The following is a 27,503-nucleotide window of genomic DNA, read 5'->3' as shown; positions in this document are numbered from 1 at the left end:
TGCTTTTGTCATGGTGGAAGGACGCGATTGGGAAGTGATTGTTAATGTTTGTAACACAATAAAAGTTATAAAAAATGTAAAGATGTTTGCTCCAATCCGTACTGTGTATGGCCTGTGATCGGTTCTGCGTCCAGATTCACAACTTACCGCGGTATTTTGTCGCCGTCATGGCCATTTCGCGGGAGCGTTTAAACACTCCGCAGTGTTTCCGCACACACAGTGTCCGGCAGGGCAGCGATTGGATGAAAAACCACCGAAGGGCGTTTCCACTCGCGGACAATGTTCAAACGTAACTAATGACTTTATTCCGGATATTTGATGTTCTCTATTGTGCTATGATGTTTGAAACCCCAAAATGTTTATTTTGGAAACAATAATATTGAAAAATACAGCTGATACGACTGTATTTGTGTTTTCTTTGAAGGTGGAACTGAGCCTACTTTGGATGTCTAAGAATCTCACTATTCCCATACTTTTAAAGACAAGGAAAAGCGCGACTCCATAGTCAACGACACAGTGTTGTTTACATAGCAAACAAAACTTCAACGGTTTGAAGCCCTATCAATGATCATATTCCAGAACAAACAATACATGAAACAAGAGTCTGATACTTGGAACTCTGAAAACTGTTTATTGCTTAACTGATACGAAGAGATGTTCACAAAAACAGTGCTGGTAATGTGTTCCATGTGACCCTTAAACAATGCTGGTATACACATACCCACTCCTCTTTACATTTGGAGAAATTAAAATCCATAACATGATCAAACCTTCCATCTAACATGTCACTGATTTGGTTTAGTCAGGTTGAATAAAAAAGCAGGTCAGCATTTAATCTGGAATTTACTGTACATATGCACAATTCATATTTAACACAGGAAAAAACGCAACGTTCCATTCATCACAGGACGATAAAAACGTAAGGCAAATTAGTGTCACCCAAAACTTGCAGTCCGTTCTTTTCTGTGGGAATTTTTTTAACACAGTTGGCCCTACGCACATATACACACAAACATCTGTTTGGAAAAGGTATTATTCCATTCCAAAGTACAGCTCAGAGATCAAAATCATCTTCTCGGATCACATGGAATCAGATAAGGAGAAATATACAACAATTTTAGTTCCACGCAATACAAAAAACATTTTCATTTAAAAAAACTGACTGTACACCCCTGACATCCCTTGCACAGCGAATGTTATAATCATAGGGCCTTAATAGCGTCATCCTATTTTATTCCTTTACAACACCTTGCCAACCTCTTTACAGTAAGACATATTTCATGATGTGTATACAGTGCAGTATTTACCTGTCCCACAAAAAATAATTTTCAATATATACAAACTGCTGTTTTTATGATTTCAGCAATTTATCCACAGATTATTCATATTTTTGTGAAAAGGTAGTGATCAAATCCTGATTTTTCTTAGAAAATATATATTATATATGGGGAATGAATACATAATAAATAAATCACGAATGAGCACTTCTGTAAGAAATATAATGCATCTTTGTTAAGTCATAAGCAAGATGGTGGGAAAGGATAATTTCATTTCTGTACTACTATAAATGTACAAACATGAAAAATTGTCATTGTGCCATTAAGAAACTATACGAAATGTCCACTACTTCAAATGCAATGACATATATTGCGGAGTAAAAAAACACAAGATAACATAGTGATATGAATGGAAATATTGAAAAAATAATAGCCTATGGCTAAAATCAGTATTTAAAAAAAAGACTCTAATATAACAGCAGTCTGCAGATCAAATGTTGGTAAAAAATACTCCTAGGACTTTTTAGTCAGTTCCATTAGTATTAAGTTTCTCACGCTCTGGCAATGGCCCAGCAGTGTTGTCAGTAGGTTGACTGGTCCTCTTTTTGCATGGAATACCTTTCTCTTTAAAAAACAATCCAAAGTCAATGAAGAACACTATTGTGGCCAGGAAGCCGAATATCTGCAATACAGAAGAGACAGTTGATTATTAACAATGGACAGTTGATTAACAATGGAAAATTACAGTTAAAATCTCTATTTTATCCAAATATGTTAAAACATAATGGAGCGCCATACCACTGCAGTTTGTTCCATGGATGTCCCACCATTGTCTGCTGCGAACACAATACTGGCAAGGAAGAATAGGACTGCCATACCTATCGTGTATGAAAAATCCTAAAGGAAATTTATAAGAATGTTAGTTGAACATTATGTATTTATGTATATAATAATATCACAATAACTACAACAATAAAGTATGTAAAGTGTAATCATTTTACATCTTTTTATTTATGTTGATGCATTTGGCACTTGTTTTCACCCAAAATCACAATGCATTCAAGTTTGTGTGTTCTCTCGGAATCAAACCCCTATGCTTTACGCTTATATTGCAATGCTCTACCAGTTGAGCTACAGCAGACATATTCTTACCAGAGTGGGCCAACTGTTAATTCCGACTCTCTGGTGCAGCGGTGTGGCCAGCAGGATGAGAAGCAACAGTGTGAAGAGGAAGGCTGTGCAGCTGACAAATTCAAAGAAGTAGAGCGGCCCACACGATGTGCAGTTGGACACGATCTCCTCCACCACAAACGCCACACAAGAAAAAAGCTGAGGGGACACAAATTAAATCCCAACTCATTACATGACCAGCAGGTGGCAGTGTCTGTAGATTAAGTTTTTGATACCTGTATGCAAGAGAAACTAAGGCCCAATCCCAATTCTACCCCTTACCCCTACACTTTCCCCTACCCCTCCGTTTGGTGCGTTCACATGAATGGGTAGGGGTGTCTCAATTCTCTTTTGATTGGAGGGGTAGGGGTACGGGAAAAGGCCAGATAGACCTTCAAACGAAGATTTTTCGGGACCTCACTTCAAACGAAGGGCTAAGAGAAATTTCCAACATGGCTGCTCACACGAGCAAGCAGACCCAAATGTAAGTAATTTTTGCCATTAATAAGGATTTTTATGACAATTTTTCATTTTATATATGTTACATTCAATCAAAAAAAAAATCGCTAAAGTTTGCTAGCGGACAGCACTGATTGCCTAAAAGTGATAGTTCACCCAAAAATGAAAATTCGATTTCCGAACAATGGCCGTACCCATTTACTTCTATTGTATGGACACAAAACCAACGAGTCAATGAGTACCGCATAGGGATGTAACGATTCACTCAGCTCACGATGCGATGCGATTCACGATTCTGATCTCACGATGCGATTTATTCACGATTTACTCACGATTTATTTTGAAAAAATGAGTTGAAACCAATTAGAAATGAACAACGTCCCTTGCATTATTTCTTAAATGCTTCACGTTTCTTTGTATGATAAAATAATGTTTTATTTCAAATAACAAAACTAAACTGCAATTTTATAACAAATTAATAATAGAAAAAGTCTCTTTAATATAAACAAACTAATACTGTCTGTGCTTTTCTTGGATTTTTTTGCATTTAAGAAATATCAGCATCCACGTTTAGGTTTGCAATGAAAATAGCCCCTGCTGTCCAAAAAATGTATTGCAATTCAGTTCAAGCCTCAACCGATTTGAATCGTCGCTCATTATAACCGATTTTCAACTGGCTCATGGTGAATCGTTACATCCCTAGTACCGCCATTGTTCGGTTGCCAATATTCTTCAAAATATTTATATATTTTGTGTTATGCAGAAAAAAGTAATAGAGGTTTAAAATGACATGATATGGTGAGTAAATGACAGAATTTTTATTTTTGGTGAACTATCACTTTAACTGACTTAATTAAATAAACAATTCACCCAAAAACGAAAATTCTGTCTTTCACTCATCCTCAAGTTGTTTCAAATCTGTATACATTTCTTTGTTCTTATGAACACAGACAAAGATATTTGTTAAATTTCTTGTAACCAAACAGTTCTTTGCCACCATTGACTATACCATAGTAGGAAAAAATTCTGTAAATTTCTTGGTTCTGTTGAACACAAAAGAAGATATTTTGAAGAATGTAGGAAATCAAATGGTTCTGGGCCACTTTTGACTGCTATTGTATTTTTTCCCACAATGGTAGTCAATGGGGGCCAAGAACTGTTTGGTTTCAAACATTCTTCCAAATATCTTTCTCTGTGTTCATCAGAACAAAAAAATAAAAAAGATTAGGAACAACTCAAAGCAAGTAAGTAAATGATGACAATATTTCTATTTTTGAGTGAACTGTCCTTTTAACTAAATGAACTGAATTCTTTGTAGCATAACGGTGCAAAAAAAATTCTTACAAAACTGTAAGTTAACTAAGTTTTCCCAACCATGATTTGAAACCGAAAGAAAAATGGGTGTGACCTAGGGCATTCCCAACAGTATAAGCTTTTCAAATGAAATGAAAAATACACCCAATGATCATATTTATTTCTTTTTCTTTTGTTACACTAATAATACAAGCATGAAGTCATAAAAGGTCATAATAATCATCACACTGTTTGTGTTAGTTTTTACTGTTTTCTGTGTTCAGGTTGTTATTTGTCCAAAGGTCAAATAATTAGTTAGTATTATATAGTACTGATATAATTAGCAATTTCAGAATCAGAAGACTGTAATATTTCCCTTTAGCGAACTGAAACTAGCATAAACGGATACTAGTAGTGTAACGGTTCTCGGTAAAAAATTGAACCGCACGGTTCTCCACCAACGGTTCGGCAGGTCATCTGAAATCTGACGACGCTTTTATAATACGGTTCGTTAGAAATTATAATGCGTTAAACAGACAGACAAAGTTCAGCTAATGTATGTTTGTAGATGGATACACATTTAATACCTACAACAAATCAAATAACGTATAACAAATTTCAATAGGATTGACATATGCTGTAATATGACCAGTCGTTTATGCTTTTATCACCCGGGTGTTGTGAGCGTGCGAGTGCAGGTGAGACCTGAACAGCACGTGTTGCTGTTTAAACTGAAGTCATTCAAGCCTTGCCAATTTAAACATTTAAGTGCAAGATGAGAAGAAAACTCGCTTGCGCGCTGTGAGAAGATCCGAAGCGCGCATAAGGAAAGTCTCAGACATGGCGCAAATATTGAGTTGCGTTTGAAGCACTTAAACGGACAGATTCACATGAAGTAGGTCAACATGCCCCGCTTATCAAGTATCTTAACAAACATAGTGGGTTATGTCTTAAGTGAACGGACGAAACGGACGAAAAACAACGCATGTGTACAGTATCAGTGTACTGGATCGGTTTCATTCCTCTTAAAGCAACAGCAGCATATTCCTGCTGTCTGTAAAAAGTCAAGGAAATCACTCACTGCTTGTGACTCAATAGCTTCTGTAACTTCAATTATGATTCATCTTTATTTAATTTGTACATATGCAATGTTATGTTTTATTTGATTACTTTAATCCATTTCTACCTTAAAAGGTATATATACAGTATCTTATTTCATTTTCTGCTTTGCTCTGTTGTTTTATTGGTGCTGTTACTTGTAGCTTGATTATTTGTTCTTATTTTTATTTGTCAGTAGTCCCTTTTCCCTGAACATAGCACAAATCGAACCGAACTGAAACTGTGACCCTAAAACTGTGACGCAAACTGAACCGTGAGTAATTTGAACCGTTACACCCCTAACGGATACTGTACAAATACTTTCTATTCTTGCGCATCTGCTATGAGATCACTTTCTCACTCAAGTGAAGTCTATCTGTGGTGTGTCAGTTATTGCTCTGATGCATAAACAAAGTATTTATTAGTTGCCCACATCTACAAATAAGTACCAGTCTTGCTGTTAAATTAATTCCTTATCATAAAACACACACACAATAAAAACGGCACTTTTACAAACAGAAAAATACAGCCATAAAAATAAGCACGCTACACTATTGTAGTCCGCAGGCGCACAAAAATTGTTTAGATTTGTTATAACGAAATCTCTGGGGTACTCATGTGACAAGAAAAATTAATTGTAGGAAGGAATAAGGCTGTTTCACAAAAAGTCATTGTTATTACAGCTTAAGCACCAAAACCTTATCACTACCCTACAGAACCTATTCAAAATCCTGTATAAAAAGGCAGGAAAGACCAAAGCAGCTGTTCAGTGATTACTGGCACCAAAAAACAGTCGAGAGGCTCGTTTTATACATGTATTTGAGAAGACAGACCTCAAACATTTGTATCGAGGACTTTTTGGACTACGTGGCATTAAGAAAGCCAAATGACAGAAGCTATAACCACAAATTCATAACCCATGAATGTTTACTTGTCTAATTAAAATAGGTTACTCTATTTATTTACCCTTTACGTTTGAACACTGTAAACAAATGTTGAGACAGGTTTTTACACCTGCCATACATGCTACTCGAAAAAGACAGAAGCATGCAAGTGGAAAATATTATGAAAATGGATCAGTATATTCGAAGAGATTCTACAGCAAAACCAACAAAGCAAAAATAACTTTTACAGTTTTACAGTCGCTCAACAGGCCACAGTCTTTCTAAGACTCTCCTTAAAGTAGCTATATTGTAAACTCAAAGAACATTTGAAATGTTCTCAAATAAACAGAATATCAAAATGGTATCAATGGCAATAAACTGGTAAACAAAAGCTTCAACATCATAAACTGGAGAACAGCCATTACAAAGCACAGGCACAACACAATGCATTTTACCTTATATACTGTATATGTATATATATGTATATATATATACTGTATATGTATATATATATATACACCTTTATATTTATATTATAAAAATCTGAAAAATTGTTGAATGGTATCTAAGTGCAAAAAGACTGGTTAGATGCTACAAGGCAAGCTGCTGAGATATACATATTTTCTCACAACTTCTTAACCTTTACTGAAAATGACTTTTGGTACAACAAGTTTGGAAACAGGTAAGGACATGAAACTCATTGCATTGTACCCGTATCAGGATTGCAGTAATCTAGATGAGGTTACACATGGGAAGTACCATGGTGTCCCTGGGTAAAACAAAATGGAAAATGATGGGAATTTCTAGCATGTCTGTTTCTAGGCCATTCAGAGACACCAGCTCTATAGCTGTAGAAATAATTATTGCATCTAGTGTGGTATACACTGTACTCTATGTAATCAAATGGCGAGTCTGCCTCTGTTCTTTCAGTGAAACATGATTTTATTAAAGTAACCATTTGATGTGCATCACAAAGGAAACACATTGTACATGACTAAAAACTCCACTGGCACTTTCACAGACTGCACTTGAGAAATACTTGATGAAATCTAACTTCCTGGAGGCATAAGACAAAGCGACCTATAGGGGGTTTACTGATAAAGAGTATTTGCATGCTGACCTCTGTGTGGTAATTATTGGCTAAATTCAATGAAAACAAAGGTTTGTTCCTTATGTTGACTAATTCTTGCATTCTTATATTTCGTAAGTGACTGATGTCATTTCAGCCTTTTGAAAAGTTTTTTTGCCACAGCATACTTAGGAAGTAACAAAAGCCTCAGTAATTGCATAAAGAGTCAAGACAGGCGGTAATTTTTAACACTTGAATTTTTGTCACATGAACCCACTGGTGAGAGTAAAAAAGCACACAATGACCTTTATTAACCTAATTATAGATTCTATGAATACTTGAAATAAACTATTATTAATACCGCAGAATGGGGCTACAATTTTTGGCAAATACTCAAATCTAGAGTTCAAAGACACTAATAATACTAGAGATCAGTGTTACTGTTATCACTAGCTGATTAAATCATGAGACTAAAAGATGTTTTATGTACCATAAATACTGTAGTAAAACCCAGAAATATGTCAACGGTTAGTGTACTACAGCAACAGGAAAAAAATGAACCTCCCAGATTCAACTTTAACAAAACAAGAATGACCTTTTATAACTGTTTTCACAGAGGACAGTACCTGTGCCAAGAAATCTGCAGCATGTGACGATCAGCAAATTACCATTTGTCAGACATGGAAGATACAGAAGAACTGAAGGGAATTTCAGACTTAAACTTGTCTTGGACACAATCCAACATAATGCCACGTGAGCAACATCCAAACAATGTTAAAAGAGCCAAACTTGTTTAGAAAAATGACTAACCAAATACAGTAAAAAGCACTATACGTTTATTATTGTCCAGAATCTGATTATTTAATTTTGTAATTTTATAGAAGATTTCAGATGTCTTACTGTTTTTGTTCCTTTTCTATATTTATGCTGCAGATTTGTTTTTACTACATGCTATACTGTGTATGACTGTGTACATGACAAGACAACTAGAAAACACAGACACCCACCTGTTAACTTGTTAATTAACTTGTTCATTACGAAGCATGTGTGAGACAGAATTCAGCAACATTCCTTATTAGCACTTCTGAAAGCATTCTGGTGAGACGTGCAATTTCAAAAACAAAGTAATGCACAGTATTTCAAAGAGTTTTTGGATACCTCTTTTAAAGGGGTCATATTGCAGGGCTAAAACGAATATTATTGTTTGTTTTAGATGTAACGCAATGTGTATACACCACTTAAAGTTTAAAAAAACATTGTATTTTCCACATACCGTGCATGTTTGTATCTCCTCTTTGCCCCGCCTCTCTAAAACGCGCTGATTTTTTACAAAGCTCATCGCTCTGAAAAGCGACTCACCAAAAACACGTACTTCCTCCATATGACCCCTTTAACAAAACTTTCCCCACCACGCTGCATAATAATCTGCAAACTGGGCAGAAACACTGGGTATGTTCGAATTCATGCAGCGCTGCGCACACCGAACAGCTCACGATACCCAAGTACCGCGAGAGTTAAACTGTGCTTTTGCCCTGTACTGGCAACTTGCTCTCGCGCTATTTTGATCTGCGCAGCGCCGCCTGCCCTGACCTTCTGCACATCTATTGTTTACTATTGCAGTTTCCGCTTAACGTGTGTCTTTAAAAAGTCATTAAACCAGACCAACAACTTAGTAAGATGACAGTAACCTCTTAATTTAAAAAGCTCACCAGTTTGAGACAAACTTACCACTTCAACCACTTTAATCCCGCATTTTATTTTGCTCAGATTTTCCGTCGGAACGATGAACCACTTTCTGTTTTTGGGCGCTTGCACCGTAGTCGTGTTGTACACCAGGTCGTTGGCGGTCGCCATGGTTTTCTATATGAATCTGAAAGCAATCAAATAAACGTAAATGTTCAGAAGGGTATCGCAATAATGAGAGCCTATTAAAACATGTAGAATTAAACAAACGTGTACGCAAAAGAAACTCAAAGTCAGCGCGGCGCCTGCTAAATTAGCCACGTTGAGGAAAACGAAAGTAAAGATTAATTTAAGCAACGGCATTGAGATAAAGACCGATAAAGATGCTGCAGACCAAAATGCAACAGATTGTAAGAGATAATAATGTGATAAGTGTTAAAAGATAAAATACCTGCTCGCTATATCGGATGGCTGTTTTGTGTGCGCTCTGTTATCCCACGTTCTTTGTGTTGCGAAGTTTTGCTTCACTTCCGGACTTACAGGTTGTCGTTTTTGGGGGAAGGACTTGACTGGTTGTTGCCAGTTAGGCTGATAGGCTCTGTGCATGCAAACTTCTGCAACATTTACCTTCTTGAATTTGACAGACGCATTTATTGAAAGCGACTTACGATGCACTCAATCGATGTACACTACACTCCAATTTGGCATGCATGTTCTTGAACAACTTATTACAAGAATGGATAGATGCATCTTTGTTGTGGTCTAGACCAGTTGTGTAACGTTAGTTCTGTTCTTGCAATAAGTTTAACACATACTTGGGAAGTCATATGAATTATATTAGCTGGAAGGTGGCTACAATTCAGAGACATTTCCCAGCCCGGTTGTGACATGAAGTTTAACAGGAACAATGAATATGCAGACATTCTGTCATTCACAACTCAAATATGTTAGTACTGTGAAAAAAGGAAGTGTTATATAAGTCCTGGAATTACTGTTTTGAGTCAGTACATGCCAGTAAAAAATCGTCCTGCTTTATACACATAATCCAAAACATATCATTAATACACTGTACCCTACAACCTTACTCATCGTTACTTTTAATTATTTAATGACAATTACTCATCACTCTAAATTCATATAATTCCAAACCTGTATTACTTGAATGGTGCAGATGATCTTTGCTTCTTACATTGAAGTATTGAAAGTAAATGTTGAATAAATGCTGTCAATCACAGATTCTGGTAAAGGCTATAAGATTCAAATTATAACAATAAATTAGGTCCATTAGGTTTTTCTTCTATAGACAAAAAGTCAATGTATCAATTCCCTCTTTGGAAAAAAATAGTTCCTCTTAAAGTTTACATAAACACATTTGCCGATTATCGGTTACCCATTTCCTGTTAAATTTCATTCTACAGCTTATCTGATTCACTGAACATCTGATTCACTTGACACCATGTCTTTACAGTAAATTCTCATTCAGTTTCATTTGCAATTCTAAAATCTTACTCTGTGGCTTTTTCCTTAAGTTTTAACTCTGCCTGTATTTGGATTGCTGGGATGTTAACTGAAGCATCTCCAGTGGAGTAAAAATGACCGTTTGTATCCAACAAAAGATCTTATACAGTACATTTAATTTATGAAGCCCAAGCATATTTACATTATATTTATATCAAAACCTTTGTATTGTAAATGTCACTGGGCGGTAGCATTGCGTCTATGAGAATTTCTGAATCTTTGTTGCCCCCTTGTGCCCTATTTCAATATTTTGTGAAGCCGTTTTTTGTGACGTCTGCTGCAAAGCTTTGTGGGTTGTGTCTGCTTATGAAATTCTTCCCCACCTCATACAGTAATAACTGACTTGTAATCTACTCATCCACTCGATCATGTTCTTTTAGTTATCATTTGAACAAGACACGTATGTGAATATCTATTGCCCCACCCAAACCGCTCTGTTAAAGTGCTATTACTGAAAGTTTAGCCAGAGCTAAACAGACTCTGAAGGCGGAGTTATGATACCCATGAGTCATATTTCCAGCAGTGAATACCATCCTTCTCTTTCCATGGGGTCCTTATTTGGCATCATTCTTTACTAGGAATTCATTTCTCCCTACAGCATCTTTTTTCCTAGTTTTAGTGCAGTTATGAAAAAAGGACAAAACTAGCATATGCCACAATTTCACTGCCTAAGCTAAAACTATATATTGAATATGCATTCCCCCTTTTTCCGCATTTTTGTTCCACAAGGCATTTCCTTTGGAAGGGGTTAAAGTGCTTTCCTGTGGCACCACCCACTTCCCCGTCACTCTCAGTGTACACATTATATCCCTTTTATGTATAATGGTATCATGCCTAATACATCACATCATGCTACGTAAAAGTAACTTTACGCATGCTTGTTTTAAATTGGAGAAAGAGGATGCGACACAACATTTAGGACTAAGACTTTTTAAAGCACAGTGAGTGTACAAAACAAGTGACTTGCACTCGGAAAGCCAGATTTTCAAACTTTACAGTACTGTTGTTGTCTATTACAATATCATATATAAATACTGTGAAAAGCAAAAACACTTCAACTTTTAAAATTTTTAATTATAATAAGCCGCCATCAATCTGCAAACTCTTTAAACACTTACAAACTTCAGTCATATAATACTTTGATTGCAAGCACTATATCAATTCTACAACACATGATATAGTATCAAATAAATAATGTAAACAATCTTGTGGATAAATGGCCTCTTTTGGCTTTAGGCATTAAGGATAATGGACCACATTCCACTCTTTAGGTAACAGAGTCTTACAGCGTCTAAATTCAGACTTTGATCCCAGCCGCAGAATACACATCTTGTGTTCAGGATACAGCATCTTCAACGGGTGTCAAAATGCCCCTTTTCAGATCTTTAAAGCGCCCATCAACAATCTAAAACAAATCGAGAATCTTCCTTGATACTTTCAGGTTATAAGACCGTTTCATTCTTCATGTTAAACTGCTGCACCTTCAAGAGAGCATTAATATATTAAATTCTGTAAAAGTTTCCAGTTTGTTGCTTATTCAAATATCTCTTTCCATTAAAGTAGATGTAATTTCTTTCTTCTATACAGTTTCTATGTCACAAATTGTATGGTGGTACACCATGGGTCAGACTCACCAGTTGGTTGAGAGCCACATGTAACCTTATAAGAGGTCCATATGCTGATGGCAATAAGAAATGTAGTCATAAAGCCAAACACCTGTAAAGTAATGTGTATAAACCAATGCATTAGTATCATCTACGATTAAATATTATTGAAAGCCAAAAATGTCGTGCAATGCACCAAAACACCTTTAAGAAATCGTGTACAAGCAACTCCTCCAGTGCATGTTGTAACATTACAGAGACGCCCTTCCTGTTTTCTTATCTACCACAGAGGCAGGCTTTTGCACTTTAGCAAACACAAAGAATCAACTCACAGATCCAGCGACTAAACCTGGGATCCCATAACTTTTCACAGCTGCAACGATAGAAGCGATGAAGACCAGGATACCTCCTACGGCATAATGTAAAAACTCCTGTAAGAGTAAGAGAAAGTGTATGTCAATGAAATCATTCACAGACTTTCTGAGACCACAAAACATGCTGCTTGCTCTGCCACATGACCTCGAGTAAGCTAATAAGTGTGTGAAATGAAACATGTTGGTCATTGTGAAAATGGAAAAATGGTATGTGCTGACTTACTGTCAATGTCCAGTTGATGCAAGGAATTTTGCTTTGAAGTCTCATCAGATACATCAGGAAGAAAAAGAGGAAGACAATAAGGAACCATACGGTGACTACCTCGAAGTACCGTAACGCGGAGAAATCGGTCCACCGTGACTCACAGTGCACACATAGGAAAGCAATCAAGAGGGTCACCTGCTCAAAACGAAAATACATAAGAAAAGGAACCAAAGAATCATAGTTCAAATCTATCTACTAAAGTGTTCCTGTAGCTCAATTGGTCACATACTGTAATGCACTGTAAACTATTTTTGATAGAAACGTGTCCCAAATGCATGAATGTGAATGTACAGTAAATCATTCATGTTCTCTTCAGAAAATACAGATGTGATATAGGCTCACAGAAATAAATGTTATCACAGAAATGACAGATGTGGCAATAGGTCAAAACTAAAGTATACTACTAGATATAACATACTACGTTATAAGTATAACATACTAATTAAGTATTATATATATAAGTAAACCGGGAATATAAATTATTCAGGGTTTTTACTGAGGCAACACGTTTTAGTGTGAATGTCTTTCATCACTGCTACTTTTTTAGCATTCAGCTGTTCGTGAGCATCTGTGGTCTGTGTTAACAAATGATCATCGCCACCCGCCCCCACTTTTAACACACACTCACACCCTAAAATCCCAACTGTGAATTAAAGCTGCGAGCAGCGATGATCGGGCCCTCGCGGAAAGTGCCACCGCAACCCGATTGCATAAGGAAAACAGCGAATGGTAGGCGATAAAATTAATGCAGGCGAATTATAGTAGGGTTTGTTATTTATTTAAATGCGTCACATTCCCTTTTGCCAGCTGGTGGCGCTATCGCTATGAGTGAACACTGACATGGACATGTGTTCAGGCCAGGACTCTTATAGAATAGAATAGAATGAGCTTTATTGGCCAAGTATGTTTCCACATACAAGGAATTTGTTATAGTGACAGAAGCTCCACAGTGCAACAGAAAGACAGCAACAGGACAGAACACAGATGATTAAAAAAATAATATACAATAATATAGAAATATTATTATGTTATCAAACATGTGAAGTGTGAGGCCGATCAGACATTGTGTGACTGAGTTACTATATCTTCCTGTTTCATGGCGAAACATCAAACTTTGTCACTCCACCACGGACACGCCCCTCAATGAAAAGTCAGGAACTTGCAATGTATCGTCACAAAGGTCTAGGAAGTTATATTATAGAAAGACTTTAATTTATTTACATGTACCAGATTTCCTTTTATTTCTTTAAATGTGTCACATTCCCTTTTGCCAGCTGGTGGTGCTATTGCTATAAGTGAACACTGACATGGATATGTGTAATCGTAGGCGATAAAATTAATGCAGGCGAATTATAGTATGATTTGTTATTTATTTAAATGTGTCACATTCCCTTTTGCCAGCTGGTGGCGTTATTGCTATAATTGAACACTGTCATGGATATGTTTTCAGGCCATGACTATTATCAAACATGTGAAGTGTGAGGCCGGTCAGACATTGTGTGCCTGAGTTACTATGGCTTCCTGTTTCATGGTAACATCAAACTTTGTCAGGCCTCCAGGAACACGCCCCTCAATGAAAAGTTAGGTTCTTGCAATGTATCTTCACAACTGTCTGAAGATCATACTGGCTGTACTCTTCAAATATGATGCTGATCTGTTCAAATCTCTATGAGGAGTTAATCAGTTTAAAACATGTCACTTCCTGTTTCCTGCAGGTGGCGCTATAACTGTATCTTAATATTACCATGTAGATTTCTTCAGGCCAGGACTTTTATCAAATGTGTGAAGTCTGGGTGAAGTCTGGGGCCTGTTGGACATTGTAGGCCTGAGTTACAACAACTTCCTGTTCATGGCCAAACGCCAAACTTTGGCAGGCCGCCAGGGTCACGTTACCCCATGAAAAGTCAAGATCTCCGCAATTTAGCTTCGCAAAGGCCTTAAGATGAGAATGACATTAAGATGATGTTGATCGATTAAAACTCTAGGAGGAGTTCGTTAAAGTACGACTGGAAATTGAAACAAATTACAAAATTGCACAGGAATTCAAAAATCACGGACTTCCTGTTGGGTTTAGAGATATGCTCCAAGAGACTTTTCCTAATGATTCAGGGTGTTCTATGAGCCCACCAAATTTGGTGCATGTACGTTTTGCGTAGTGGCCTGGGCAGTTCTAGGTGGCGCTAGCGAGCCATTTTGCCACGCTTAATTTTGAAACCCCTATCAGACGTAAATTTTCGCCACGTCTGATGCGTGTGCAAGTTATTGTGAGTTTTTGAGCATGTTTTGGCCTTCAAATTAGTGATCAAAGAGGGAGAAGAACACAGAAACAATAGGGCTCTGCACTGCGGTGCAACTCGGGCACTCGGGCCCTAATAAAGACCCTTTTATGGTACAGTCACTGTATTAAATGGTAATACATGTACCATAGTACTTGGGTATCCACAGAACCTGTAAAAAATATATTACCATGACCCCATGTCCAAAAATATGGCCATAAAATTGACCTGTGCAATCTGTCATTTTTGTGCAAATAATATGCATTTTTATTTGATTTAACTTGAAGAGTTTATTTAACTTGATGAAACGGAGATAACTTAACCAACATCCTTGATAAACTTAAAGTATACTTCGGAGAACACGTTCTGTTCTTACGTAAGTAACTTACGTTAAATTTAATAATAGCGGAAAGTGGAAAGTTCCGTTAATCGATATAATTTAAATGAATGCTATGCTATGCTATCAGTTCCGTAAAACAATCGGACTGCATAATCTAGTTAAACGGTCTTCCTAAAATGGTGAGCATCAATCTGATTGTACAACATTAAATAAACGACGTTACAGAAATATAACTGTTTCTTACCACTTGGCCGATTTTCAGCAATCCTTGAAGCGAACGCGCATAACCGATGTTGCAAAATCCTCCATCCGATGTCGATGTTGTTGTTGTCGTCGTTGTAGTAACTACAGTGTGAGACATTCTGATATGCTAATAAATCTAACGTAAGTGTACATATAAAATACAATATTATAAAGCTGCTAACTGGGATGACTGGTTTAGACTGTGAACTACAACTGGGTGTGACCAATGCTATGATACAGATTTCTGCGGATCCTTATATTTGCCCACAAGGGGGCGTATGGAGGCTCAGATAACCGACTGACTCCTCATTTAACCAAGTAACTGCATTGAAATCTATAAACGTTTTATGTCTAACTGACAACATGCATACATCGATACTTCAGGCCTTTTAATTACTTTAATTACACGTACTTTTATCCTAATATTCAAAAAATAAAACACGACGGAGAAAACTTTATTTAATCATTTTTATTAAAACATCTTACGTACAATAATAAACGACTGTGATTGGTCTATTCTGACCAGCGGTGAGAAAAAATAACAGAGATCACGTGAAAATATACATCTGCAGGCGCCTAGTTAGTTGAAAATAAGTGAATTGTAAAAACTTGAAAATAATTATTTTAAAAAGCCGTCAGGCATCTTTTAAGATTTTTTTAAAGCACTGTAAGTGGATGAACAAGTTCTGCCATAAGCAAATGAGCTGTTAAAGGTGGAAACTAAATTTACACCATAACATGTAGGCTAATGAATTTATACAGACATTAATATCAGCAATCAGTAAGACAGATTTTATTAGTAATTAATAGAGAGAGAATGATGTCAGTTAAAGATAACACGTCTTTCAACATCAATTCATCTCCTTTCGATGTAGGTTGACTCCTTACTGTGACCATAAACTGGGTCATTCAAACCTGTAAAAATATACACATACAAAGGTTACATTAACAAATTAGCCATTTCAAAATACTGTTATTATATGACACAAGCTATACCTCACCTCTGACCGGTGTTTCTAGTGGTAAATGTCTTTCACCTTAAAAAAAAAATGTTAGGATTAAACCACTGTAGAAAAAAACTGCTTCATAAGATCCACAGGCTAGCAATAATACTATTACAATGTGAAAATGTGAGTGGTAGCCTATAATATTTTTTCACACTATTTTAGGCATAAAAAAGAAAAGGTTACACCAAACATATAAATATTAAGGCCTTTTTTTAAAGTATGAAAATTAAATGTTAAAATCAATTAATTTGTTATAATAATTAATAATTCATAAATAAAGCAATACTATTTTTTAATAATATTTATATTTTTTCTTAAAGGCCTATATAAATAATTACATCCTCTCTATAAGATGACATAGATGCCGAGATGTACACAATAACAACACATTGCATATGCAACATAAATTCATTATACTTACCATAGCTGACATTGGCATAGATTGGTGTGTCATTAGGCTGATCTATACAGATTTTCCCCGTCTGCAAAGTAAGGTGACTCTGGGCATTTCTTCCCTCTATAAAATAAAACATAAAAATATCTATATAATGCAAACAAATGTATTTTTAATACTTTAAGTATGTTTTGTTTCTATCTACTTTTTACCACAACACCAACAACAACAAGCATCCCAAGAAACAGCAAACATCCCAGAGCACTAATCCACACCAGAAGACCAGAATCATTCAGAGGCTTCGGTGGAAATGTTCGCTCAGCCTGGCCAAGTGAGTTCACAGCCTGGCAGGTGAACACATCCTGCCCAGAGAATGGGATTGAGCTGATGACTGTGTAGTCGCTATTCTCAGTTTTGGATATTGGAACAGTTTCCTGCGATTTAGCTAAAGACATCCATTTCACTGATGGTATTGGATTCCCCTGGGCAATGCATTTCAGCATCCCACCCTGAGCTTGAGCCTGTAAATCCAGAGTTAGATTGAGGATCTCTGCTGGAGCTACAGTGGAAAATCACAAATCATGTATTAAGTGAAACAACACGTGGTTTTATGGATTGTGTAAGACTCAGCCTCCTCTCTCACCTGTGATATTAAGCAGTGTGCTGGTCCTGCTCTGGTAACTCTCATAGTCCAATTCCACCCTGCAGATATACCGACTGATATCAGTAAACTGCGAGTCATTAATACCCAATGAAAGGTCTCCTCTTCTGGGGTTACCGTGGAGCCAAAATCGCTTCGGTGATCTTGGATCAGAGCAAGTAAGATCCTGCCTATCTGTCTGGTTGCGCAGACTGCAGAGAAATATAGGCTTTGCAACACGGTTCTGTATCCACTTAACAGTGATCTTGCTGGCGTAAGTATTTTGTCGTGGGTGTTTGAAGACACATGGGAGAATCACATTTTTACCCATAGAGCCTCGGACCTCAGGTTGCACAACTACAGCCCAGTCTACGCTTGTTAAACCTGCAGATGAAAACAGATCATTCTTATTATAAGTTACGTTTTACCTTGTCTCATTCTTGCTTTTTTAAAGTGAAGAATTACATCTGAGAGTACACAGGAAAGAAAGCAAGCCGAGCAGAAATTCTTGCATCTTCAGATAAAATGTTACAGGACCAGACAGACAGGAACTCTATAATGAAAGTATGTTGACTCAGATGGAGGGTAAAAATGACTAAAACTGGGAAATGGCTGCATGCATTTGTGTTTCTGAAACTGAGTTTAGTGAACTGGTGAGTGCAGGAAGTTTTGGCTGTTCCTAATGTTCTTTACTAGCTTTTTCGAGCTGGATTTCTTACATGAGGAGAATTCTCTTACCAGTTGTAAAGTGTAAATTGATAGATCCAACTATGGGATATGGCTTGCAGATCTTATAGATCTAAAATTTGAGTCCAGTTTCACTAGATCTCTCCCCATCAGGAACTTATTAAATCCGGAAATATCCATGCCGTTGTGAGTCAATACTTTAACCCAACCACCAGGGAGATACAGAGCTGAAGGGAAGAACAGCAGGCAGGAGACGAAGTGATGTTAAATAAACTGAAAATGATTTATTGAATAATCTCAGTCTCTGTCAAACTTCATCTGACTAGAAACAGATTCAATAGGTGTTGTTAACCATGCAAGATTACAGTATCAAAACATTGTCTCCTGATGTTATTATGAACCTTGAGATGGAGACCATTGGATACTCATATCAGCATAAGAGACAATACAACTCCCAACGAGGTTAAACAATTTTGAAAGTAAGGACGAAATGTAACAAATAATACGAATAAAAGTGAATAATAAAATAAATGAATTAATACATATGATAAATGAATATATGATCAATGAATAATGTAATCGTGACGAGGGAGGCGGGACGAGAGGCATGGGAGGAGGAAGCGAGGCCGGTGGCGCGAGTGATAATGAGTGTCAGCTGTGCGTTTACACCGGTCTCGCATCTCTCACGGAGGAGCTCCGGAAGCATAAGAGGAGGAGCGACAGGAAGGCACGACGAGAGAGGACCGGGCCCGGACATGTTAAGTTTGTATTTATGTTTGTGTGGCCGGCAGTCTACCGTGAGGTGGCTGTCGGCCCTTTTACTTCTGTGTTATTGTTTATTTTTGATTAAAGTTATTGAATGTTCGCCGGTTCCCGCCTCCTTCCTTCCCTACTTTGAACTGTATTACAGTAATAAATGAGATAAATGAAATAGAATAATAAAATGAAATAAAACAAGAAACAATTGTATGTTTCTATCCAGATCTATCAAAATAAAATGAGAAGGTCCTTTAAATACCTCTGGCAAAACTATAAGAAAAGCAGCTGTGAAAACTACAGGAAAGCAGCTGTGAAACCTTCATGGAAATCATCATTCACTTTGTCGAAATCATCATTCTTACACCTCGTATATGCCTCTTACCTCCGATTCTTGTACAGTGTAAAAATAACATTAAGGAATTTATTTCAGAATTTTCATGTATTTTAGAAACACAGTAAAAACAAGTAAAAAAACAGTCAACATGAAAAGCATGTCATTTTTTCTGGCACAAATATCCAGACAATTGCAAAACTATTTTCAATTTTTCTGAATTTACTATTTATAGGTGTTTAGGTAAAATTAAATTTTTTGTGTGATCATGTTGTCATTCTGTCAGTCTTTCACATTGCGGATGACTTTGTCACTCCTGAGGTTTGATTTTGTTGAAATTCAACAAACACTGGACTGGAATGGTCTCAATACATTTAGAAATGCTGATTAAATAAAAATATTACCTTAAAAATGCATGGTTTCAAAAAAGAATGGAGACAGATAAGAGTCTAATGACTGTTCATTAAGACTATCCTGTGGTGCCAGAAAAATACACTAAAATATATATATATATATATTTTTTGCAAAGCAAAATTATACTTTTCGTGTTATTTTACACCCAACTAGTTTTTACCATGTTTCTAAAAGACATGAAAACTGTACAGTACAGGAATTGGTATGAAGAATGAGTGGTGTATCGCCTTGTGATATTGAGTCATTAATGGGAACATGTGGGTAGTAGATTTTTTTATATCCTGAACATAAATGCAGACATGCAGCGCTTCGGTGGACCTCTTTACCTAATACTACTTATTTTCACTGCAGGTGAGAAAATTCTAATTCAAATCAGAATACAGAAAACATTGAAATCTGATCATACCATAAAACGGATTCTGTTTCTTTCTACCTTTCTAACCTTTATAAACTTTGTTTCCCTATAGCCACTGCCAACGACGATGACGGGTGGTCCATGAAGGTGCCCACAGAGGTCAAGGCGATTGAAGGGTACCCGATAGTGCTCCCCTGCTCTTTTACTCACCCTCACCACACGCATCCCTTCTCCATGCATGTGGTGTGGACCCTCGGCCACGGACGGGCGGCCAGTGTGCTGTTCCACTGCATGAGCCTCAACAACAGCCAGAAGTGCCAGTCAAAGCCCGACCAGGACCAGCGCTACCGCCTGGAGGGTAACCATAGAGAACATGACCTCTCTCTCAGGATCAACAGCGTGACCTTGAAGGACAGTGGCCGATATTATTGTCGTGTGGAGTTACCAGGAACCCACGGGCACCCTCACGAAAGATTTAAGAACACACTGGGAACCCGTCTCCGTGTGGAGGGTAAGAAAACAAATAATAACTTTGTTGCGTTATTAATTCAAAGCAAATCATATTCAAGTATTTTACGTCTGTGTGTGCCATTCCAACGTCTTAAAAAGTTTGTTGTTGTTGTTAGTTCAATACAAATATTTGTTTACTACCAGCCGCACCTCATATCCTGAGCTTGTCGGCCGAGGGTACCGAAGCATCTGGCATCAAAGCCCTGTGTCACGTTCAGGGCTCCCCTCTTCCTGATGTTCAGTGGATAGCACCAGACGGAGTCTTCAAAGACGACACAACATTCCCTCTTTCTCACGAGGCTGACGGGCGATACCGCACATCAAGTGAACTTCTGGATGTCAAACCTGGGGGACAGTACACCTGCGCAGCTTCAAATTCTTTGGGAAAGGATCAAGCTACGCTTTACATTTTGCATCCTATGCCAGAGAGGACAACCACAAACAACTCATCTCTTCTAATGTTGCTGCTCGCCCTGGCTTTGGGTATGAAGCTAATTCTAGCCCTGGGTGTGGGAGCGTGGGTGATCAAGAAGAGTTTTAGGCACAGAAATAATGGCGTGTCTGACTGAAAAACAAGCTTGAAGTGCATGCTCACATAACAGTATATGCCCTTTAAACCTTCAAGGTCTTTTCCCATGTCTCTTCTGAAAAAAACATGTCCTAAAAAACTTCCTCTTTTGAGGTGAAGAGCATATGACTGTGACTTATCTTTTGTTGTTTGGCTTGGACTCAACAAGATTTAAAGAATTATTAATATTATTCACCCAAATGTATCAATTGTATCACTCTTTACCATGCAATTACAATGAATTTTCACTACTCAAGTCGTGATATCCACCCTAATTTATGTGAGTTAAGAATGTCATGAGGATGAGAAAATAATGACAGAATTGAACTTATTGGTGAACTAGACCATTAAATAATTTTGATGACTTAACAATAAAAAATGTCTTTATTATGTGTTAATAATAATGTTGCATGATAAAAAGCAGTAATCCAAACAGTTTAATTGTTTTAAATTGGGATCTACAAAAAAAAACAAGGGATGTGAGATATTTGCAAAGTCATTTTCGAAGTGATGCCATGGTTAAATGACAAACAAATGTTTCTCCTTTGATATAATGTGTATAGATTCATCTTTTAAAATAAGACAGAAAACCTCAAATAAATAAAATAATAAAATAGGCTCAGTTTGATTTAATGTGACTTTATTGTGTCATCTTGACATGTTATCATAATTTAAACTAGAACTCTCTGTTCTGAAAGTGATATTAAATAAAACCACACCCTTAAGATTCTAAAATATCAAACTTTTAGTGACAGAATTAAACATATTTTTTTTGTCTACAAAACTACTTCATAGTTACTTTAACAGTCCTTATAATCATTGTTTAAAACACATTTTACCTCAAAATACATCTCAACCCCCACAATAATCAAAATGGTTAAAGCCTAAAATTGCTTTTAAATGTAATCTGTTATAGTGACAATATTATATATAAGACTATTTATATTATTCTCTGTTGATCACTAGACATATCAGTTGTTGATCAACCCATTAAAATTAAAGACAATTTGTGACTTAAATAATTCATTAATAATAATTAAAACAGAGAAACTAAATAATATTAGCCTTAATAATATTACTTTTGCATTCAGAGTATTTACATTATTCTATTATCCACAATTAAAATATTAAAATATTTAAATAAAGCAACTGCTTGTTTTTTAACTGCCAAATAGTAGATTTTGAATTTCCTGAAGGTTTTTTCCACAACGTTTTTTATAGCATGAGATACTTAGGGTTGTTATAGCAGACGGGTTTCTTTTTAGAGCAACAGCGCGCACTCTTCCACTTAAAGGTCTTCGCAGGGTCCAACGACACGGAAGCGCACAAACCTTTCTCAGGTACATCAGGCTGTCCCTGTTCCCAGTAAGTGAAATTCACTTGGGGAGAAAAGTTATCTTCGCTCCTCCAGTACCATTCTCTGGTAAGCAGGTCTCGGCGCAGACTGATCCAGCCTTCGACGGGTGTTGGGACTGTTATGTTTAAGACCATCTTGTTCTGGAACTGTTCATGGAAGGGCCTGGCAAAGTGATCCGAATGAACTTGGCAGTACTTACGGGACCAAAACCAATTCAATTCCTCATCGCCAATCACAAATGTCCCGGGAGTCACCACACAGCCTTTAGGATCTAAATGCAGAGAAACAGAAATTTGCTGTTAAGATGCTCATAGAAATGTACATATTAATGCAAACGTGTATTATAACACATTTTACCTGGTTCGTCGCTTAAGACTATAGCTGCCCTTCCATAAATATTGTACTCCAACTTTTCAATCACGTAAACACCAATCATCGAGTCAGTATGCCAAATAGTGGCTGAGGTATCTGCAGCATTGCCCCTCACGATCGTCCAGGAGAATCGTGTGCCGTTCACAACAGTCCACTTAGTAGTATGGGGCAAACCTGCGGCATTCATCCGCACAGAATCAGTGCTGGATGTCTGTGCAAGCACTAAGGCCTCACTGTTTAAGGAATTAAAATGTACCAAGTAGCAGCCAGCAAACAAGCTTTCTGGAATGAGGTCTAAAATGAGTCCAGGGCTTATTAAGGTGAGGGAAACAGTCTTGCTGATGGTAATCAATTGAGATGGCTTATTGAAACCTGGGAGTAAGGGCAAAATGTCAGTAGAATTAATCACATTGACTTCAAAGCCAGCATTCTGAAAAGTACCATTAACAACTGATATGTTGAGTTGATTTGTTGTCAAAAACAGCTGTTTGATTGAAGTTGTAGGGTATGATGCATGAAAGGGTATGTAGAACCTGCTTGACAGGTTGACCAATTTTGTGGGGCGAAGCTGGTTCAGCACCATGTTGCATGAGCAACTTCTGGAGTCAAAGCACGGATGGGTAAACATCACAGCTATTTTCTCCGTCGCATTTATTTCTGTAACCTCACCGTATGTCGGCAACTGGAAAAGGTTGTACTTATCTAAAGTTTGGTTAAATTCACTTCTCCCACCTTGCTTGTTGACTTGTTTGATGGTGACTTTATTGGATTGGTTCGCTGCGTTGATTATGAGCAGCCTGAACGAATTATATCTCGTGTCTGGGTTCAACATTAAGTCGAACGATGCAACTAGCTTGGTGTAATTCAGAGTGGGGACATGATACACCGTTCCGAGGTTTCCAATGGGCTGGACAACATGAGACAGAAACCTCCCAGGCCACCCGCTCATGGAAAGCACTGTGACATTTTGGTTGCTGCTGATTAAAATAGACTTATTGGATGTTTTAAACTGGGATACTTCAACTTCCTTTGTAAGGCTCCAGGTCCAAGTGACCCCAGCTTTGTCGAGGACTCTTCTGGTGCTGATGCCTTCATCCACTTCACCTACGTAAGTGATCGTGACCTCAGTGTAATCGAGGAGGCACGTGATTTTGAGATAGTTGAGGACCTTCTGATGAAAATAGGCAATGTTCTCTGGGAATGCCGTGATGAAAGTCCTCCCTTGATCCTCCAATGAAAGCCCTGTTCATGTCCAACAACTGATTAATGATGTGTTTCTGATCTTTAACCTAAGAAATAGTTCACCCAGAAACACAAATCATCTGATCTCATGACAATTTCTAATACGATTTCTAATACAAAGCTATCGTGGACTGCTTTTATAATCTTTTTGAGTCCTGTTCGAAGCCTTTAAGGCTTGATGTAATGTGATTAGATTATTTGATTTATTCTTCAAAGCTTATTTCTCCGTGTTCCAGAGGAAATACATTTTAGAGGGTGAGTAAATAATGACAGAATTTTCATTTTTGGGTGAACTACTGTGTTGTGCTTAAAGCCAATATCACTTAATAATGCAGAATATAATAAATATGACTATGCGTTACTTGCCTTGGCTAAACATGAAAATGGTCAACAGAACAGCCAACATGACTGCCTATTCTGGCCACACAGCTCCTTGTGCTGGGTCAAACTGGTTTGAGCTGGTAATGAGCTCTACCCTGAAATAAAACATTGCTGTATATATATACTTTCACTCTCAGTAGGATCTTATTACAGAACATTTAGTCAAAACACAACTTAAAATACCTCCTTATGATATAGAGCCGCGGAAAAAGATAAGAGACCATTCCAATATTTAATCTAATCAACATTCCTATATGTATTGTGGTCATTCCATTCCGTCTGTTGAATTTCAACAAAATCAAGCCTCAGGAGTGACTAAGTCATCCAACAGCAAGACTGACAGCATGATAATACGCATGAAAACTGTGATTAAAAATCACATGAAAAACATATTTTTTTATTTTTTCTAAATAAATGTACAAATGAGGAGTTTGGTTCCAAAATGAGATAATTCACTTTTTAACATTTTTTAAAAATCATGTTTTTTATTATGTTGTTTTTATATTGCGTTAGTTAGCTGTGTTTTTTGAGTTATTATGGCTTAAACAAAAACAAACCAACTGCAGTTTGATTGATATTAATTGGAATGTACAATAAAAACTGAGTTTTTTTTAAAACAGAGTTATCTCATTTTGGAACCAAACTCTTCATATTACTGTATTGCTTAAAAATGAATATGAACATGTTTTCTTTGCAATATTTGAGTCTGAAATAATACAAAGCATCGTTTCTGTTTTTATTTTACCTGTTTTCCAGTTTTCACTTTCTGCAAAACAATATTATTTGAAATTTGGGAGAAATATTGTTAGTAGTGCACAGAATAAAACAAAAATAATCATTTTACTTAAACACATAGCCTACAAATAGTAATTTTAGAAAAACTGTAAATGGTCTTTGAAATGGTCTCATATTTTTTCTGTGGCTGTATATTCAATTATACACTACCAGTATAAAGGTTAGGGTCACATACTCCAAGGTTAATTTTGCTATGCGTTACAGAAAAATAGCTACAGAAATCTAACTACAGGAATGTTTTGTGAGTTAAGAATATTCTAAACTAGACAAACTATTATTATTTGTAGCATTGAAGTATACCATTTGTCTAAAATTTGTAAAATGTACTTTTGGCATTTTATACACAGGTCTTATCCGAACATTTTTTAAACCCTGCCTAGAGGAAGTTCTGGGCTCTTCAGCCTTCATTCCAAAAACACTTTTGAAAAACATGTTGAAACATTTTTATTTTTATCTACATTACTAAAGTCAAATGTTTGGTTATATCAAAAAGTTAAAGACAAATTGTTAAATGCTTATTTATAAGTTGAAAAATGTCATGTTTTGAATAGTAGTGTATAAAGCATATGAATAATACAGCTATTGAACAATATGAATGCTTTGCTCAGTATAGAATATGTACAAAAATAGCACTGAATTATTGAATAAAAAAATAAAGGTTTTATGTTAATACATAAAATTACATGCTATAATATTTGATCATACCATAAATCTACAGATTTAGCCATTTTGATGAACTGCCAAAATAAACATTTGTAAATCAGTTGCCTTGCCTTAAATTCATTTTTCAAGAAAAAAGACTGTACTCATATTCTAAAGAACAATGGTGCTATGCCTGTATCCAATGAGTCACTTTTGTTTTAACTTTTCCTAAACAACTCAATTAAATGCATAAGAAGTGTTAGTATTATTTTGTATTACAAAAAATAAATCTACATACCTAAATCTTGACCATAACTCTTCCTCTGCCTGGAGTGAAATAGCTGTGGTTTTCGAAACATTCAGAAAGGGGATATTTGACATTCAAAAATCATTTTCTTGTCCCTTGGTGAATTTGCATAAGATGCAGAAGAGATCTGTCTCTCAAAAACAACAAGTCTCATATTGCTCCCGTGTCTAATTTCAAGGAAACACACAAACTGTTGAAATGTATACTGTGCGCGAGCGACTGAGACGTTTTGAATAAAAGTTTGTAAATGTTCAACATTTACTAACATCATAAGATTCTCGCCAAATATAAATTCTTAGAAGGAATAACATATGATCCCATCATCTGCAGAGAGGCTTCACTGTTTCCTTACAAAAATAGTTGATATACCCAGGCCAGAATTTATATGGATAACAAATTAACTATATATGATAAACAGATTTTATGTTGTACCATTACAAAAACCCTTTGTCCACAGTCCTCCCGTGTTCTAATCCAGTTGTTTATTTTTTGCACAGACATATTTGACATTCAAAATTACCCACTTTCCTCTTCCTTTGCATAAATAAAAGGAGACAAAAGGGCTTGGCATCAAATGAAGACAAAGGCCTAATTTCATTGCACTGATATTAAAATGCATTCACAGTACTTAAAGGTCCAGTGTGTAATTTTTGGAGGCTCTTTTGACAGAAATACAATATAATATACATAACTATGTCTTCAGAGGTGTTTAAAGACCTTACATAATGAAGTGTTATGTTTTTATTACCTTAGAATCAGCTATTTCTATCTTCATACAGCGCGGGTCCCCTTACATGCAATTCGCCATGTTGTTTCTACAGTAGCCCTAAACAGACCAACTGCTCTACAGATCGCGTTTCATTAATACGTTATCTCTTTCGGCAAAGAAGCGAAAACCTGATGACATCTTAGTGCTGTGTCAGCCTCCGTAGTGCTTCAAAAGGGAGGGGTGGAGTGAGCCGTTGGTTGCAATTTGCAACCTCACCGCTAGATGCCGCTAAATTTCAGACACTGTACCTTTAATCTTCTAAATAAAATTAACAAAAATAAAAAGACCATGCATGGTCTGTTTAAAATTTAAGATCAGAATGTGTACTTGAATGGGTATAAGGTAACATTGGGTGCCAGATGAGGCGATAGGTCCTTGTAATACTTTGTTCTGTAAACACACATATAAACCCAAATATTA

The 27,503-nt window shown here is 36.6% G+C and overlaps 5 protein-coding genes across 7 annotated transcripts; 1 reads left to right on the top strand and 4 right to left on the bottom strand.

Moving 5' to 3' along the window:
- Nucleotides 1-608: 608 nt before the first annotated feature.
- Nucleotides 609-9,537, bottom strand: cmtm6 (CKLF-like MARVEL transmembrane domain containing 6). Its single transcript, XM_057340245.1, has 5 exons — nt 9,385-9,537; nt 8,979-9,120; nt 2,430-2,606; nt 2,076-2,174; nt 609-1,959 (listed from the first exon to the last, which is right to left on the bottom strand). Exons 2-5 carry the CDS (start codon nt 9,102-9,104, stop codon nt 1,801-1,803), a joined length of 561 nt encoding a protein of 186 aa, XP_057196228.1. The 5' UTR covers nt 9,105-9,120; nt 9,385-9,537; the 3' UTR covers nt 609-1,800.
- Nucleotides 9,538-11,276: 1,739 nt separating this feature from the next.
- On the bottom strand, nt 11,277-15,810 carry cmtm7 (CKLF-like MARVEL transmembrane domain containing 7). Of its 2 annotated transcripts, none has more exons than XM_057340247.1 (5): nt 15,555-15,810; nt 12,653-12,829; nt 12,388-12,486; nt 12,086-12,167; nt 11,277-11,856 (listed from the first exon to the last, which is right to left on the bottom strand). In XM_057340247.1, exons 1-5 carry the CDS (start codon nt 15,669-15,671, stop codon nt 11,849-11,851), a joined length of 483 nt encoding a protein of 160 aa, XP_057196230.1. In that variant the 5' UTR covers nt 15,672-15,810; the 3' UTR covers nt 11,277-11,848. The 2 variants fall into 2 exon arrangements, with proteins under 2 accessions (XP_057196230.1, XP_057196229.1); XM_057340246.1 differs by having other exon boundaries at nt 11,286-11,932.
- A 233-nt stretch (nt 15,811-16,043) lies between these two features.
- Nucleotides 16,044-18,137, bottom strand: siglec15l (sialic acid binding Ig-like lectin 15, like). Of its 2 annotated transcripts, none has more exons than XM_057340635.1 (6): nt 18,060-18,137; nt 17,598-17,978; nt 17,160-17,513; nt 16,982-17,077; nt 16,555-16,590; nt 16,044-16,468 (listed from the first exon to the last, which is right to left on the bottom strand). In XM_057340635.1, exons 1-6 carry the CDS (start codon nt 18,106-18,108, stop codon nt 16,410-16,412), a joined length of 975 nt encoding a protein of 324 aa, XP_057196618.1. In that variant the 5' UTR covers nt 18,109-18,137; the 3' UTR covers nt 16,044-16,409. The 2 variants fall into 2 exon arrangements, 1 of the variants encoding a protein (XP_057196618.1); XR_008963417.1 differs by having other exon boundaries at nt 16,391-16,468; nt 17,167-17,513.
- Nucleotides 18,138-20,060: 1,923 nt separating this feature from the next.
- si:dkey-11p23.7 (V-set and Ig domain-containing protein) lies at nt 20,061-21,556 on the top strand. The gene is made up of 3 exons (XM_057340950.1): nt 20,061-20,136; nt 20,253-20,651; nt 20,795-21,556. Exons 1-3 carry the CDS (start codon nt 20,085-20,087, stop codon nt 21,217-21,219), a joined length of 876 nt encoding a protein of 291 aa, XP_057196933.1. The 5' UTR covers nt 20,061-20,084; the 3' UTR covers nt 21,220-21,556.
- A 746-nt stretch (nt 21,557-22,302) lies between these two features.
- On the bottom strand, nt 22,303-27,307 carry LOC130558079 (uncharacterized). The gene is made up of 4 exons (XM_057340311.1): nt 26,306-27,307; nt 24,556-24,665; nt 22,933-24,189; nt 22,303-22,846 (listed from the first exon to the last, which is right to left on the bottom strand). The coding sequence occupies exons 2-4, from the start codon at nt 24,593-24,595 to the stop codon at nt 22,434-22,436; spliced, it is 1,710 nt and encodes a 569-aa protein (XP_057196294.1). The 5' UTR covers nt 24,596-24,665; nt 26,306-27,307; the 3' UTR covers nt 22,303-22,433.
- Nucleotides 27,308-27,503: the final 196 nt, after the last annotated feature.

Source organism: Triplophysa rosa, linkage group LG8 (assembly GCF_024868665.1).
Source record: "Triplophysa rosa linkage group LG8, Trosa_1v2, whole genome shotgun sequence".
In the NCBI taxonomy this organism is placed as follows: Eukaryota; Metazoa; Chordata; class Actinopteri; order Cypriniformes; family Nemacheilidae; genus Triplophysa; species Triplophysa rosa.
This window is presented reverse-complemented; position numbering and strand designations above follow the sequence as displayed.

What these genes read in the sequence shown, in the direction of transcription:
- cmtm7 (XM_057340246.1), bottom strand. Translation starts at nt 15,671, where the DNA reads ATGTCTCACACTGTAGTTACTACAACGACGACAACAACAACATCGACA. An exon ending in TGCTGAAAATCGGCCAAGTG is followed by an intron (nt 12,830 to 15,554) that starts GTAAGAAACAGT and finishes CGTTTTGAGCAG; the next exon opens with GTGACCCTCTTGATTGCTTT. An exon ending in GCATCAACTGGACATTGACA is followed by an intron (nt 12,487 to 12,652) that starts GTAAGTCAGCAC and finishes TTACTCTTACAG; the next exon opens with GAGTTTTTACATTATGCCGT.
- si:dkey-11p23.7 (XM_057340950.1), top strand. Translation starts at nt 20,085, where the DNA reads ATGCAGCGCTTCGGTGGACCTCTTTACCTAATACTACTTATTTTCACT. An exon ending in ACTACTTATTTTCACTGCAG is followed by an intron (nt 20,137 to 20,252) that starts GTGAGAAAATTC and finishes GTTTCCCTATAG; the next exon opens with CCACTGCCAACGACGATGAC. An exon ending in AACCCGTCTCCGTGTGGAGG is followed by an intron (nt 20,652 to 20,794) that starts GTAAGAAAACAA and finishes GTTTACTACCAG; the next exon opens with CCGCACCTCATATCCTGAGC.
- cmtm6 (XM_057340245.1), bottom strand. Translation starts at nt 9,104, where the DNA reads ATGGCGACCGCCAACGACCTGGTGTACAACACGACTACGGTGCAAGCG. An exon ending in GGATTAAAGTGGTTGAAGTG is followed by an intron (nt 2,607 to 8,978) that starts GTAAGTTTGTCT and finishes GTGTCCCCTCAG; the next exon opens with CTTTTTTCTTGTGTGGCGTT. An exon ending in TTAACAGTTGGCCCACTCTG is followed by an intron (nt 2,175 to 2,429) that starts GTAAGAATATGT and finishes AATTTCCTTTAG; the next exon opens with GATTTTTCATACACGATAGG.
- LOC130558079 (XM_057340311.1), bottom strand. Translation starts at nt 24,595, where the DNA reads ATGTTGGCTGTTCTGTTGACCATTTTCATGTTTAGCCAAG. An exon ending in CATTTTCATGTTTAGCCAAG is followed by an intron (nt 24,190 to 24,555) that starts GCAAGTAACGCA and finishes GGACATGAACAG; the next exon opens with GGCTTTCATTGGAGGATCAA. An exon ending in AGTCTTAAGCGACGAACCAG is followed by an intron (nt 22,847 to 22,932) that starts GTAAAATGTGTT and finishes CTCTGCATTTAG; the next exon opens with ATCCTAAAGGCTGTGTGGTG.
- siglec15l (XM_057340635.1), bottom strand. Translation starts at nt 18,108, where the DNA reads ATGCAAGAATTTCTGCTCGGCTTGCTTTCTTTCCTGTGTACTCTCAGA. An exon ending in CACACTGCTTAATATCACAG is followed by an intron (nt 17,514 to 17,597) that starts GTGAGAGAGGAG and finishes TTTCCACTGTAG; the next exon opens with CTCCAGCAGAGATCCTCAAT. An exon ending in CTATGCCAATGTCAGCTATG is followed by an intron (nt 16,591 to 16,981) that starts GTAAGTATAATG and finishes TTTTTTTTTAAG; the next exon opens with GTGAAAGACATTTACCACTA.